Source organism: Harpia harpyja, chromosome W (genome assembly GCF_026419915.1).
Source record: "Harpia harpyja isolate bHarHar1 chromosome W, bHarHar1 primary haplotype, whole genome shotgun sequence".
Taxonomy (NCBI): domain Eukaryota; kingdom Metazoa; phylum Chordata; class Aves; order Accipitriformes; family Accipitridae; genus Harpia; species Harpia harpyja.
This window is the reverse complement of record NC_068968.1, coordinates 909,087-924,751: the sequence shown is the minus strand read 5'-3', so window position 1 is coordinate 924,751 and position 15,665 is coordinate 909,087. Positions and strand designations below refer to the sequence as shown.

The 15,665-nt window shown below is 46.7% G+C and overlaps 1 protein-coding gene across 1 annotated transcript in view; it reads left to right on the top strand.

Moving 5' to 3' along the window:
* Positions 1–15,665, top strand: part of UBE2R2 (ubiquitin conjugating enzyme E2 R2) — a 102,512-nt gene that overhangs the window by 61,755 nt on the left and 25,092 nt on the right. The window contains exon 3 of the mRNA XM_052775320.1: positions 7,032–7,129. Coding sequence (XP_052631280.1) covers positions 7,032–7,129 — 98 coding nt within the window. The remainder of the gene's footprint in view (positions 1–7,031; positions 7,130–15,665) is intronic.

The window sequence follows — 15,665 nt, the reverse complement described above, 5'->3', positions numbered from 1 at the left end:
ACCCAATACAATCTCCACCCCTTATTCCATACCATTTGCGTCATGCTCAGGTCCCACATAATTTAATACACATATATCTTCTAACCATGCCATTGTATTTAATTCTCATTACTGAAATCCCTTCTTACCAACACTTACAACTGAAACTACATACTTAAAACCACTTTTATACCCAACATACAGGTTTATACATTCTTAATAACTACTGTCCCCTGTCCTTTAACAGACAGATATTCCATGGGCTTCTTCCACTCCTCCAGATGTTCACACACAGGTTATGACTTGGGCCCCATCCGTCAAGATGAGTGGTCAGGACAGGAGAAGCAGTATGTTCGATCGTTGGGCACCAACACCGGCTTGGTTTGGGTCACCGATGCACTTGTCTGGTTCCTTGAGAAGTTCACTCCTCTGCAGTTCAGGTCATTCCTGCTACATTACTTCCTACAACATACAACTCACATCACAGATCATTTTTCCCCCCAAGGTTAAATGTCTTTGAGGCACACACTGGGTCTCCCCATCCTTCCGCATTACCCACCAAGTACACCCAGGTCCCTGAGCAAAGACAATCCCACGAATGGGTTTGCCTTTTCCCATGGGAGGAGAAATCCACACTGCCTTCCCCAGCCACTTCCCCATGTGCACTACGGGGACCTTATCTCCTCCCACAGTATGTAGGGGTTTTGTTTGGGCAGGACCAGGACGGTTAGCAGACCCTCTGGTGTTAACTAGCCAAGTGGCTTCTGCTAAATTTGTATCCCAATGCTTCCATGTCCCACTGCCTAGCGCTCTCAACATAGTCTTCAACAGTCCATTATATCTCTCAATTTTTCCAGATGCTTGCGGGTGATAGGGGATGTGGTACACCCACTCGATGCCGTGTTTCTTTGCCCAGGAGCTTATGAGGTTATTTTGGAAATGAGTCCCATTGTCTGATTCAATTCTTTCCGGGGTACCATGTCGCCATAAAATTTGCCTTTCGAGGCCTAAGATGGTGTTTCAGGCAGTGGCATGGTTTACAGGATATGTTTCTAGCCAACCAGTAGTTGCTTCCACCATCGTGAGTATGTAGCGCTTGCCTTGGCGTGTTCGTGGCAGTGGTCCAATGTAGTCAATTTGCCAGGCCTCGCCATATCGAAAGCCCAGCCGCCGCCCTCTGTTCCAGGGAGACTACTCTGGTGGCTCGTTTGATTGCAGCACATGTTTCACATTCATGAGTGACCTGTGTGATGGCCTCCATGGTCAGGTCCACCCCTCGATCACGAGCCCACCTATATGTTGCATGTCTCCCTAGATGTCCCGATGTCTCATGGGCCCATTGAGCTACAAATAGCTCACCCTTACGCTCCCAGTCCAGGTCCACCTGAGCTACTTCTATTTTGGCAGCCTTGTCTACCTGTTCATTATTTCGATGTTCTTCAGTGGCACGGCTTTTGGGCATGTGAGCATCTACATGACGTACCTTTAGAGCCATGTGTTCTACACGGGCAGCAATGTCCTGCCACAATGCTGCTGCCCAGATGGGTTTACCCCTGCGCTGCCAATTGGTCTTCTTCCACTGCTGTAGCCACCCCCATAGGGCATTAGCCACCATCCAGGAGTCAGTATAGAGGTAGAGTACTGGCCACTTTTCTCGTTCAGCAATGTCTAGGGCTAGTTGGATGGCTTTCACTTCTGCAAACTGACTTGACTCGCCTTCTCCTTCAGTGGCCTCAATGACTTGTCGTGTGGGACTCCACACAGCAGCTTTCCACTTCCGATGGTTCCCTACCACACGACAGGATCCATCAGTAAACAAAGCATAATGCCTTTCGTCTTCTGATAACTCATTATATGGTGGTGCCTCTTGGGCACGAGCCACCTCCTCAGGCAATGCTCCAAAATCTCTGCCTTCTGGCCAGTCAATGATCTCTTCCAGAATTCCCGGGTGGTTGGATTTCCCCAGTCGAGCCCGTTGCATGATCAACGCTATCCACTTACTCCATGTAGTGCTGGTTGCATGATGTGTAGAGGGGATGTTTCCTTTGAACATCCAGTGTAGCACAGGCAATCGTGGTGCCAAGAGAAGATATGCTTCTGTACCAACAACTTCTGAAGCGGCTCGAACCCCCTCATGTGCTGCTAGTATCTCTTTTTCAGTCGGGGTGTAGTGGGCTTCTGATCCTCCATAACCCCGGCTCCAAAACCCTAATGGTCGACCTCAGGTTTCTCCTGGTGTTTTCTGCCAGAGGCTCCAGGTGAGACCATGCTCCCCAGCTGCAGTGTAGAGTACATTTTGTACATCTGGTCCTGTCCGGACAGGCCCAAGAGCTACCGCACGAGCTATTTCCTGTCTGATATGCTCAAAGGCTTGTTGTTGTTCAGGGCCCCATTCAAAATAGTTCTTTTTCCGGGTTACTCGATAGAGAGGGCTCACAAGCTGACTATAACCTGGAATATGCATTCTCCAGAACCCCACAAGGCCTAGGAAAGCTTGTGTTTCTTTCTTGTTAGCTGGTGGAGACATAGTTGCTATCATCTTGTTAACCACATCCATAGGGACATGACGGCGTCCATCCTGCCATTTTATTCCCAAGAACTGAATCTCCTGTGCAGGTCCCTTGACCTTGCTTTTCTTTATAGCAAAACCAGCTTTCAGAAGAATCTGAATTACTCTTTTTCCCTTCTCAAACACTTCTTCTGCCTCATTGCCCCACACGATGATGTCATCTATGTATTGTAAATGTTCGGGGGCATCGCCTTGTTCCAGTGCAGTTTGGATTAGTCCGTGACAAATGGTAGGGCTGTGCTCCCTCTACCCCTGGGGCAGTCGATTCCAGGTGTATTGGACACCTCTCCACATGAAAGCAAACTGTGGCCTGCACTCTGCTGCCAAAGGAATGGAGAAAAACGCATTGGCAATATCAATTGTAGCATACCACGTGGCTGCCTTTGATGCCAGTTCATATTGGAGCTCTAACATGTCTGGTACAGCAGCACTCAGTGGTGGTGTCACTTCATTCAGGCCGCGATAATCTACTGTTAACCTCCACCCTCCATCAGACTTTTGCACTGGCCATATAGGACTATTAAAAGGTGAATGAGTCTTGCTGATGACTCCTTGGCTCTCTAGTTGATGAATCAGCTCATGGATGGGAGCCAGGGAGTCTCGGTTTGTCCGATATTGCTGGCAGTGCACCGTCCTGGTAGCGATTGGCACCTGCTGTTCTTCAACTCGCAGCAATCCCACAATGAAGGGATCTTCCGAGAGGCCAGGCAGTATCTTCTCTGCGTTTACAGTGGCTGCACCAAAAGCCCATCGGTACCCCTTTGGGTCCTTGAAGTACCCTCTCTTGAGGTAGTCTATGCCAAGGATACAAGGGGCCTCTGGGCCAGTCACAATGGGGTGCTTTTCCCACTTGTCCCCTGTCAAGCTCACTTCAGCCTCCAATACAGTCAATTCTTGGCATCCCCCTGTCACTCCAGAGATCCAGATGGGTTCTGTGCCCCTGTACCCTGATGGCACCAGCGTACACTGTGCACCAGTGTCTACCAAAGCCTCATACTTCTGTGGGTCTGATGTGCCAGGCCATCGAATCCACACAGTCCAGTATATCTGGTCATCCCTTTCCTCCTCCTGGCCAAAGGCAGGGACCCTCTGTTGCTGTTCCTCATCAGAGTATTCACTGTCTGACCCTTGCGGTGCCAGACCAGAAGTCCCCTCACCAGAATCAAGGGAGGTGGTTTCAGTTCTTCTATGCCTGGAGGATCGCTGATTGCTTTCTTGGGCCTCTACAGCAACGACACTGACAGCCTTCTTCTTGGGTGACCCCTTCTTAACAGCTGTCTTCCCTCTCAGTTCACGTACGCGGGCTTCCAGCTTAAAGGTGGGTTCACCATCCCACTTCCTCATGTCCTCCCCTTGGTCACACAGGAAGAACCAGAGTGTACCACGTGGCATACGTCTTGGGCTCCCTTTTCCTCTGACCGGGGCAGGAGAGGACTCATTTCTTGGAGCGTCCTTAAGAGCCAAGGCACTGTCCTGTAGGGATGAGGAGACACAGAGATTTTCCTCAAAGTTTTGGAGCCAAGACGACACTTTCTCCACAGTTGGTGTTTCCATATCTGGGCAATACATTGCTGCCAAGCTGTTAGAATATGACGCTGGGGCACCTTGAATCACCTTTCTCCACATGGCCCGTGTGCACAGGACATCCTCTGGATCTTTGGAGACCTCCTCATCATCTAGATCACTGTAGATGACTTCCAGCACTGCTAACTCTCTCAGGTACTGGATGCCTTCATCTGCGGTAGTCCACTTTTCTGAGGAGTTCACAAGATCTTCCTTGAATGGATATCTTGCCCTCACACTTGAGAGGAGCCGGCTCCAGAGACTGCAAATTGCTGCCTCTTTTCCAATTCCTCTTTCAATTCCCCGGTTTCTAGCGAGGGATCCCAGCTGTTGGGCTTCCTTGCCTTCCAGTTGCTGACTGTCGGCCCCGTTATCCCAGCATCGGAGCAGCCAGGCAGCAATCCGCTCACCTGGCTGGCGGCTGTAGTCTTTCCACATGTCCCGAAGTTCTGAGGAGGCCAGGGACCGGGTAGTTTCCGCTTCCTGTTTAAGTTCTCTCACTCCTTCCTCCAATTTCTTTATCGAAGGACCAGCTTCTAGATTAAGCCTTTCCTCTTCTTCTTCTTCCCTCACTAATCGATGGTATGGACCTGTTGATCTCCTTGTCCACTGTTTCTTTTTCACGATTGGGGCAATTACTGTAGTTGTTGTTTGGGTCCCTGCCTCGAGCATGGTGTCCTCAGATGCAGTCTGGGTCCCTGCCTCAACCGTGGTCCTCTGAGAGTGTTGAACTATGGCTCGGTAGGCATAGGCCAGGCCCCAGTACAGTGCGAGAAGCTGCTGGTTTTCATTGGGATAGGCAAGGCACCCTTCTATCAGGTGGCGCGTCAGTTTGCCAGGGTTACTTGCCTGTTCAGGTGTAAAGTCCCAGGTTATGGGAGGTGATAACTGTCCTAGGAATCTGCCCAAATCCTTCCATATACCCAATACAGTCATCTAGTTGAATTTTGGCAAAACTGCATTCAAGACTTGGTTTTTATTTTTGACATAAGTTCTCAGTCCTAATAGAAGTATAGGCTATTTCCCATTGACAGACAAATACCCTATCCCCCTTACTTATATCTTTCAAAAATGTACATGGGGAAAGGCTTTCCCATTGACTAGTGATCCCTAAAACCTTGTGCTGATCTCACAGGCCCCATGATACCTTTACCCTTTCTGAGTGCAGTGATGGCTTCTCCTGGCCACCAGCACTGCATTCTCCCAAGAGATGGTTAAAGGAGAAACTGGGTAAACTCATGGAAATTATGAATAAAACCAGAATAGGCTGTGAACATAATCTAACATTTTAAGGTGAAGTTAACCTTACTAATGATATTAAAAAATATTTTCTAGATTGCACAAGCCTGTTGTAGTCCTAAAAAGGAAACTGCCTTGTTATGGCAAACTGTTCCAGCAACATAAGTGGGTGCTTGGGTATTCAGCAGCTCCAGGTGCTACATTGCTGTTTTTGGTTGAGTTCTTGACAAAAAAACTGCTTCAAAATGATGAGGGCTTGCTAAATTAGCCTACCTGGCAGGGTTAGTGAGCTGCTGAAATCTGGATACTGATCACAAGCCTCCAATATTGAAGCAGGATCTTGTTTGGCTATAACACAAATACCCTTCAGGTGAGCTGTTGCTATATGTAGCTGTGATCACTGGCTTGGACTCAAAGGCATGGATGCTATTGTTGTGAGCAGTGATACTTTGTGTTTTGGCTCCTGTGTGTTGAGCAGTGTTGGAGGGTCCTCAGGACATAGCTGAGACTAGGTGTGTGGGGAACTGGTAGCCTGTGGTCTTAAACAGAACTGATCTGCAGCTTCTCTCTTGTTCCTATCATCAACCTGTACCTTGGATCAGGGTGACAAGGGACAGTGTGAGTGCTGCCCATCAGCTGAGGCTGTGCCACCTGAAGGTGTGGGGCTGCCTCTGGGAACTTGTAAGTCATCCCAGCAGCCAGTTGCAAGAGGCAGCAAGCCAGCAGGACCTGGAGAGTCCAACATCTGCTGGCTGGCCTTGGGGCCCCATCTGCACCTTCACCCCATCCTGCAGTAAGGCATTGGGACCCCATGAGTCCCTGGAGTCAACTTCAGTGGAGAATATCAGCTGTGGTGAATACTGCTACAACACTCCTACAAAGTAATCATGTCAGAGTGCTGTTGCTGATGGAGAATTGGTTTTACAGGCTTCTTAAAGTGTTTATAAATGGTAGGCATTATGGAGCTTTAAATCTATATTCAGGCTATAATACTGGTGAGTAAAACACAGATTGAGGATTACGTGGCTGTATGGCTTCCATATGCTGCCAAAATATTTTTCCTCTTGCATGCTGGAAGGGATTTTCAGTGAAACCTTCAGAAAGCATCTCCTGCTTTTTCACCTGATATTTCAAACAGCTGTGTCCTAGGAGAGCAGTGTAAGCCTGCCCTGCACCATCTGTTCAACATCATTGTGTCCTGGGAGAAGCATTGTTTTGATACCTGAGCTAGTAGAGAGTGCTAAACCCTTCAATTAAAAAATTCTTGTAGCCAACTTGGCTACCACTGGGAACAAAATTTTTTTTTTTTTTTTAACCCTACTTTGGGTCTCTTGTGACTAAAGCTCACTTCTATCCCTGTGACAGTACTTGTTATCTGGAGACTAATTTAGTTTTATATGACTATTTCTATTTTTGCTTGCTCAACTACATTCTTTAAACCTCTTGACTTGAGATTGTTTTGTACCAATTTGCAGACTAATCCTGTTTAGCAAGGGAGACTTTTGAACATAATACAGGAAGAATTGAGAAATGTTTCCAGTTCTTGCATGTATTTTTACTGGTACTCGGGGTGTCCATATCAACAAGGTTAAACTGCTCGGAACAGTCAGAGTGTTGGAGTTGAGTCATCAGACCTCTGCCTCAAGCCAGGCTATTCTTAACTTTTGTTTCTGTCTTGCAGAATGGAGATGTATGTATTTCAATTCTTCACCCACCTGTAGATGACCCACAAAGTGGAGAGCTGCCATCCGAGAGGTGGAACCCTACCCAAAATGTCAGGTAACAGTGTGAATCTGATGTACAGTGGTGACCTCAAAGGCCTGTCGTGTCTCTCCAAGACTAAGGCCTGTGTTGAGAAAGGTTTGGAAGGGAATTTAAGACTTTGGGGGCTTTAGGTCTTGAATTGGGTGGGAACCAGACTTATCAAGCTGTCTGAAACGCTGTGTGTCCTGATACTGGGCTAACAATGTGGAGCCTTCTGTCCTGTTCACAGGGTTTCATACTCTTAAAGCAAATTATCTCAAATGTTCTAGCTTTTCCCAGTCCATGTTATCCTACACTTAGGTTTTTCAAACTCCTCCAAGATACCACTAGTGAAAAAGAACATTTTTGAGTATTTAGGCCCAGTAGGAGTAACTTTGTGTGCATAATCCTACCTACTGTTTGCCTTCCAGTATTGTCTCTGTCCTGTCCTGCAGTGTGGTATCTTAAGCAGTTAGCTAGGTAGTTTTCTTCCTGCCAAAAAAACTGAAGGATCACTAAGGTACCAGAGGCATTCAAGGCTAACCTCTCAATTTTTCTGAAACACCAGCTGAATTTCATTCTCATTACAAGACACTGCCAATAAAGAATTGATAAAATTCATATCAAGTAGCAGCTCACTGACCTGTGCAGCTGCAGTAGTAAGTGATGTAGTGGAAAAACCTTGAAGTAAGGTACTGCCTGTTCTAACTTTTTAATCTGATTTATTATCCAAATAAGGTTAAAATAATTGCCTCTAATTTTTAGCATATCATATGAGAATTAAGCTTGCTTTCAGAGTGATTTATTAGATGCTGGTTCCCCAACTTGAAATCTGTTACTTATTGGTTGTCCTGGGTTCAGCTGGGATAGAGTTAATTTTTACAGGAACCTGGGAGGTGGGGGGGCATAGCCGGGGCAGCCGACCTGAACTAGCCAAGGAGCTATTCCATACCATGTGACATCATGCTCAGTATATAAATGGGGAGCGGGCTGGGGGGAGGTCTCTCGCGGAGCTTCGGGTTCCGGGTGGTGAGCAGTTGCGCTGTGCATCACTCTTTTTGTATATTCTTTCATTAGTACCGCTGTTGTTGTTGTAACCTTTTTTTGTGTTGTCCCAGTAAACTGCCCTTATCTCAACCCTCGAGGTTCCAGGTTTTTTTTCTTTTCTCCCTTCCGTCTCCTCCCTATCCCACCGGAGGGGGGTGGGAGGAGTGAGCGAGCGGCTGCGTGGTCCTTTGTTACTGGCTGGGCTGAAACCACGACAGTCCTTTTTGGCGCCCAACATGGGGCACGAAGGGTTGAGATAACGACAGATCTGGCCAGAGCATGTTGAAACAAATTTGTCATACGCATTTCTTATATTAGATAAATAGATGTTAGTCACAATGTTGATTCATTTGTTTACATGATGGTGTTTTGTAAGTTCTTATGTGCTCTATGTATTGCCTGTAGTTACGTTTCTCACCTCTGGGAGAGGGATCAGGATTATCATTTTGCTGTACTGGGCAATGTCGACTTGTGAAATGATTACATCACTGGTCATGAGGTTAAGCTGGTATCTGTATGAGGCACTAATATCATTTCCATATTTCGGGCACCTTCTATTGGAATTTATTGGTAATTGCACCCAATCCATGGGGAAGTCGGGGGGGATACTTCCCCCTGTCCGTTCACGTCCCTTTTCTCTTTCCGGCTAATTACAACAGCTTTTGAGAATATTTAATATCCTTGGGATGTGCAAGCCAGTGTGCTGTTAGTGCTATGCCTCCTGAATATGTTTCAGGTCTTGTTTAGGGCTACAAAAAGGCTCTTTAAGAGTACCACCCAGAGATCTGCCCCAAGGCTGGATATTCATGGGTGGCACGGCATGTGGGAGGATATGGGCAGGTATCTAGAGAACTTCTCACGTCCAGTGGCTTGGAAGTTCACTCCAGAACAACTACAGAACCCTCATGAAGTGGTAGAATATTTGCTGTGGCTATTCCAAAGACGTACAACTCGCTGCACTGTGCTGGGCCCTGGCCAGTATCTACCAAACACTGCTTGATATTAGGCAGCACCCTCAGGGGGAAAAGGGGGAAAAGATGGAAAACAGGGCAACAGGCACCGTGGCTACCCCAACCCCGACAACAGGCACCGTGGCTACCCCAACCCCGACAACAGGCACCGTGGCTACCCCTACCCCGGCAACAGGCACCGTGGCTACCCCAACCCCGGTGACAGATATTGCAGCTAAACCAGAGAACCAACCTGTGCCAGTATCAGTCGCCCCTGTACAGAAAAAGAAACACACAAAGAAATCAGTTCGCTTAGTGAGAGATGAAGATGAACCAGGGTCATCGCGAGAACAGGAGGAAGAGGCAGAACCTGAAATAAGTACCCGATCTCTATCCCTGAGTGAGTTGCGTGACATGCGAAAAGATTTTAGCCGCCACCCAGGTGAGCACATTGTTACCTGGCTGCTCCGATGCTGGGATAATGGGGCTAGTAGTGTGGAATTAGAGGGTAGGGAAGCCAAGCAGTTGGGATCTCTGTCTAGGGAAGGGGGCATTGACAAGGCGATTGGGAGAAAGACACAAGTCCTCAGCCTCTGGAGGCGACTTCTGTCAGGTGTGAAGGAAAGATACCCCTTCAAGGATGAAGTTACATGTCACCAAGGCAAGTGGACCACCATGGAGAGAGGTATCCAGTACCTGAGGGAATTAGCTGTGCTGGAGGTTATTTATAACGATCCAGAAAATGGGCAGTCACCCACAGATCTAGATGAAGTCCAATGCACACAACCCATGTGGCGGAAGTTTCTATGAAGTGCACTACCAACTTATGCCAACTCACTGGCAGTAATGTCCTGGAAAGAAGGGTATGGACAAACGGCGGACGAACTGGCTATCCAACTCCGGCAATACGAAGGAAGTCTCTCTTCCTCCCTACGGGCCTGTGTTTCGGCTGTAGAGGAATTGTCCCGGGAGTTCCAGCAATTCAAAGTGGATATGTCCTCCTCCCCACCTGTATAGGCCCGCATCGCAGCTATTAGGAGTAAGCGTTCCTCTGCCCAAGAGAGAGGAGAGAGAAAGTACACACGATGGGCTAACCTGTGGTTTTACCTGCGTGACCATGTGTTGCGGACACATATTTAGCTAACAGTCGCAAGAGCGTTCCAGACGCCTTTAGAAGGCCTTGAACAGAATAAACAAGAAGACAGAAAAAGAAAGATACCAATTAGAAGAACACAGGTGCGCATTCCACGATAAAGGGAACTTGGCACAAAGAATCTCAATTCGGCAGTTTATCTTGACCAATTAGATTGAGACAAGTTTCGCATGTTTTAGTTAGTATAACCAATTATGTCTTATGTTTATGCGCGTGTACACTGTATGCTTGCATGCGGCAACCAATCAGAGCTTTTAAGGAACTTAGAGAATTGTATAAGAATGATCTGCTATGCTCAATAAACTGGTGACTTTGATCATCATATTGGTGTGCTGTCGTCCGTCCCCGCACGGAATTTCCCTACATCTGGCGACCCCGATGTGATCTGGTAAGGAACAAGAGGGGAACACTAACGACTGAAAAGGCGGGGGAGATTGCCGCGGATGCCAGTGGGCTTATGAGAAAGCGCCAGGCTGCTCAAGAGAGGCAGGAATCGTAAGCTTACGTGATAAAAGGCGGAATGGGTATCGCAGCATCTGTGAAGGAAAAGGCAGCCATAAAGACATTTATGAGGCTGGTTGAAAAAACAGAGACGGGAGGATCCTGACGGAAAGACCGGCTTCCCCGGCTGGTGTGCCCATAGAGGCAGATAAGATAGCGCTGTCGTTTTTTCGCCCGTTGAGGTGAGGACTCGCCCGTAAAGGAGGTGAGCGGTCGGGGGAGGAGATGGGGTCTACGCTTTCCAAAGAAGAAGCAGCGGTAGTTAAGCTCCTCCAACATATACTCTCTCAGAGAGGCATAAAATATGATGAAGCTTGTTTAAAGCGGCTTTTACAATGGAGCAAGGACAGAAACCTTTTAATTAGTGTGGATACAGCTTTTGAGCTTAGTACCTGGGAAGCTATCGGAACCTCCCTATGGGATGAAATTAGCGATAGGTCTAAAGAAGTTAAAGGTCTTGCAACTTTATGGAAAGTAATTAAGACAACTCTGGAAGAAATGAAAGCAGATCATAAAGCGGCTGCGTCTGCTTTTGCTGCTCTCTCTCCCACTGCAAGCGAAGGAGAAACGTGGGGAGAAAAACATAATGCAGCGAGAGAGACTTTTGGAGCTTGTCCGCCTGCTCCTGTGCCCTTGAATTCTACTCCACTCCCTGGGACTGCCGATATTAATCAGCCATCTGACAGTTCCTAAGCCTCCCTAACCGTACGCTTAAAGGAAACCCTACAGAATCAGGAAGCGAGTAAAAATCTGCCTACGAGAAAACAGCCCCCAGAGATCGCCGCTCAACATGAACAAATTATACCTAGCATATACCCTCCGTTACCTCCGTCTACGCCTGGATCGTCTCAAGAGCATGAAGAGGGGCCGGAGCCTACTTCGCAGCAGTTGCAGTCAGTAATAGAAAAGCTGGCACAGCTGGAGGCTGCTGTGAAGCAAGAAAAACTGCCAACCGTATCCTTTGATGCACCCCTTTTCCACTCCCCCCTCGCTTTCCTCCTCCTTGCTGCATTTGGCCTGTTATGGGTGACACACATAAGTGAAGAATGGATGATCCAACAACCAAAACAGAATGTATGGGTAACTTTGGCGAACATAACGCATCAAGAAGCTATATATCTTTCTGTCACTACCCCTGAAAACCCTTTTTCTACCTCTTTGGTGGGGTTACCTCTAGACACCTGTCCAGATCCAATGCCTGAATTTTCCCTTTGTACTAACCCACAATCCTGTGTCGATAATTGGGACGGTGTGTATGCACACCTGCCTCAAGTAATGCAAGAACCTCAAGAGTTAGAGTTGTTAGGATCAGTCATCATGAATGCCTGTGTGATGTTTAATTACACCTATAACACCACTCGAAAGGGTCAGAATGTAAATGCTATTTTGCCTGTATATAGAAATGCTACAACTTGGTGTAACTATATCTATTCCAGAATATCACGCTCTTTTTTCTATTCCAGCTACTTTACCTGCAGGGATGTTTTTAATTTGTGGGGATAGAGCGTGAGGGTGAATTCCATTGAAACTTAACGGGAGGCCATGTAGCCTCGGACAACTTACATTACTAACACCCGATATCAATATGATTCATAGTAAAAAGGCTCACGATAACTGACACAGGGTTAAGTGGATGGCTAGCAAGTTTGGGAATTACGGGATGGTTGAAAGATTTGCTTATGCATGGCTTAGTTATTTTAATTGTAATATTAGCAGTTGTAATGATTGTACCATATATCATAAAAATAGTTGAACATATGATTACAAAAGCATTTCATGTAACTTGGCTTGCACAAAAACAAAAAGGGGAAATTGTGGGAGATTTCATGGAAAATGGGGGACATTTCTTTGAGCCTGATTATTTAGAGTTAGCATAAGTAGGCCACAGTTAGCATGAGTGGGCCAGAGTACATGACAGCTGCAGCATGAACGGACTTTGAACCACCAGAAAAACAACGGACATGAGGAACTTGGACAGTGGAGCAATTAATAAACAAGATAACAGAACTACAGGGGCAAGAAGGGGCTGCAAGAGCTTTAATGCAATTAAGAAAGCTGTCATTTTGGCTTAGAGCATTTAACTGCGGGATGGGGACTTAGGAGTTGGTTTGTATCTTTGTTAAAAATCGGGGTTTCTTTTATTCTTGTGTATTTTATTAGGTATAATGTTGCTTTTACTGTGTTTAATTAATTGCGTTCATAGATCTTGTAGGTCACCTTGATCAACATGACAGGTCAAGATTCTTTGTGCATTGCAACCGCATCACAAACCCCATGAACCAGTAGACAGGATGGCTATGACTCGTGCAGCATGCCTGGCCAGCGAGCGCATGCGTCATAGGCTCCCCATATTGCAACCGAGGCGGATTTTGGCACCCGCTGGCCACGTGTGCTGAAATCCGTTCCTCTGCAAATGTATAAATACCGGGATTTTCCGAAGAGCATCGGGCTGGTGTATGGCAAGGCCATCATTGCCTCCGTGGGGACGCCCACGTAAAGCTGGCAGCTACCGATTGCTGGGCTGAGTTTGCGGCGCAAGACGGCACAAGAATGTACGGATGGTCCATCTTCCTCACAGTCCTCGGATGGATGTAGTCATGGATACCACCACAAGCGAAATAAAACATCTGGATAACCCTGACTAACGTGACTGGACAAGATTGCTTATGCCTCTGTACAGCAACACCAAGCAATCCCTTTTACACAGGTTTAATAGGGGGTTCCACTGGCATCAACGAAGTTTAAGAACTTATTGATGGAGACCCCTGTGCAGCAGGTCATGGACTCAATGGATGGGAATGCCTGGTTTCCACGGATCGGGCATTCACCCTCATTGCCACCCCAGGAATCACAAATTCTGGGGTCCCTGAATACAGATTGGTGTAGTATTATCTGATTTACTGTTAGATGTAGATAGTATTAGACACACAACCTTACAAAATAGAGCTGCTCTTAAATCATTAGTTAAGATAGTTTTGATTTATCTCGTAGTGGGGTTTTTTTGTATTTTAATTTGTGTGCCTTGTATGTTGCAATGTGTTTAAAAATTAATTGATAGATCAAGTAAGGCTGTGTTAATTGACGAAAAACAAAAAAGGGGGGAAATGTTGCGGACACATATTTAGCTAACGGTCGCAAAAGCGTTCCAGATGCCTTTAGAAGGCCTTGAACAGAATAAACAAGAAGACAGAAAAAGAAAGATACCAATTAGAAGAACACAGGTGCGCATTCCACGATAAAGGGAACTTGGCACAAAGAACCTCAATTCGGCAGTTTATCTTGACCAATTAGACTGAGACAAGTTTCGCATGTTTTAGTTAATATAACCAATTATGTCTTATGTTTATGCGCGTGTACAGAGTTAGTATAACCAATTATGCCTTATGTTTATGCGCGTGGACACTGTATGCTTGCATGCGGCAACCAATCAGAGCTTTTAAGGAACTTAGATAATTGTATAAGAATGTTCTGCTATGCTCAATAAACTGGCGACTTTGATCATCATATTGGTGTGCTGTCGTCCGTCCCCGCACGGAATTTCCCTACAACCATGGAGAGGACATGAGGAAGTGGGATGGAAAACCTACCTCAGTCCTGGATGCATGGGTACAGGAGTTGCAAGAAAAAAAAATCAGAAAAGAGGATTCTTCTTGGAAAGCTGCTGCTCCAGTTTCCCGTGATTACTCCCCCAGACGCAGTAAATGGGCTGATCCCATTTCTGATCCTCTTGAAGGGAATTCTGATTCACGTGTGCGAAAAGTGAGTAACGGATATTCTAACCAGGATTAAAGGGGCCCTGCCTCCAGCCAGGTGGAGGAGAGGGACAACTGGGTCTACTGGACAGTGTGGATTTGATGGCCTGGCACATCAGACCCACAGGAATATAAGGCTCTAGTGGACACTGGTGCACAATGCACCCTAATGCCATCAAGTTATAAAGGGGCAGAACCCATCTGTATCTCTGGTGTGACAGGGGCATCCCAAGAGCTAACCGTATTGGAAGCTGAAATGAGTCTAACTGGGAATGAGTGGCATAAACACCCCATTGCAACTGGCCCAGAGGCCCCGTGCATCCTTGGTATAGATTATCTCAGGAGGGGGTATTTCAAGGACCCAAAAGGGTACCGTTGGGCCTTTGGTATAGCTGCATTGGAGACGGAGGAGATTGAACAGCTGTCTACCCTGCCTGGTCTCTCTCAAGACCCTTCAGTTGTGGGGTTGCTGAAGGTTGAAGAACAACAGGTGCCAATTGCTACCATGACGGTGCACCGGCGGCAATATCGCACCAACCGAGACTCCCTGATTCCCATCCACAAGTTGATTCGCCAACTGGAGAGCCAAGGAGTGATCAGCAAGACTCACTCACCTTTTAATAGTCCCATATGGCCCGTGCGGAAATCTAATGGGGAATGGAGACTAACAGTAGATTATCGTGGGCTGAATGAAGTCACGCCACTGCTGAGCACTGCCATGCCAGATATGTTAGAGCTTCAATATGAACTGGAATCAAAGGCAGCCAAGTGGTATGCCACAATTGACATTGCTAATGCATTTTTCTCCATTCTGTTGACGCGGAAGTCCTGGACACTGCACACAATCAATATGATCAAGCAGATGCCACTTTATTGCCCAAATAGCTCGGTTTATATACTCATTCTGGTTCCTGTTCACGCATAAGCTGATTGGTTAGCATGTGTTGTCCACGCGCCTAGTTACACCTAATGATTGGTTATATCAACACTGTACACGCGCATAAACATAAGACGTAATTGGTTATATTAACTAAAACATGCAAAACTTGTCTCAGTCTAATTGGTCAAGGTAAACTGCCGAATTGAGGTTCTTTGTGCCAAGTTCCCTTTATCGTGGAATGTGCGCCTCTGTTCTTCTAATTGGTATCTTTCTTTTTCTGTCTTCTTGT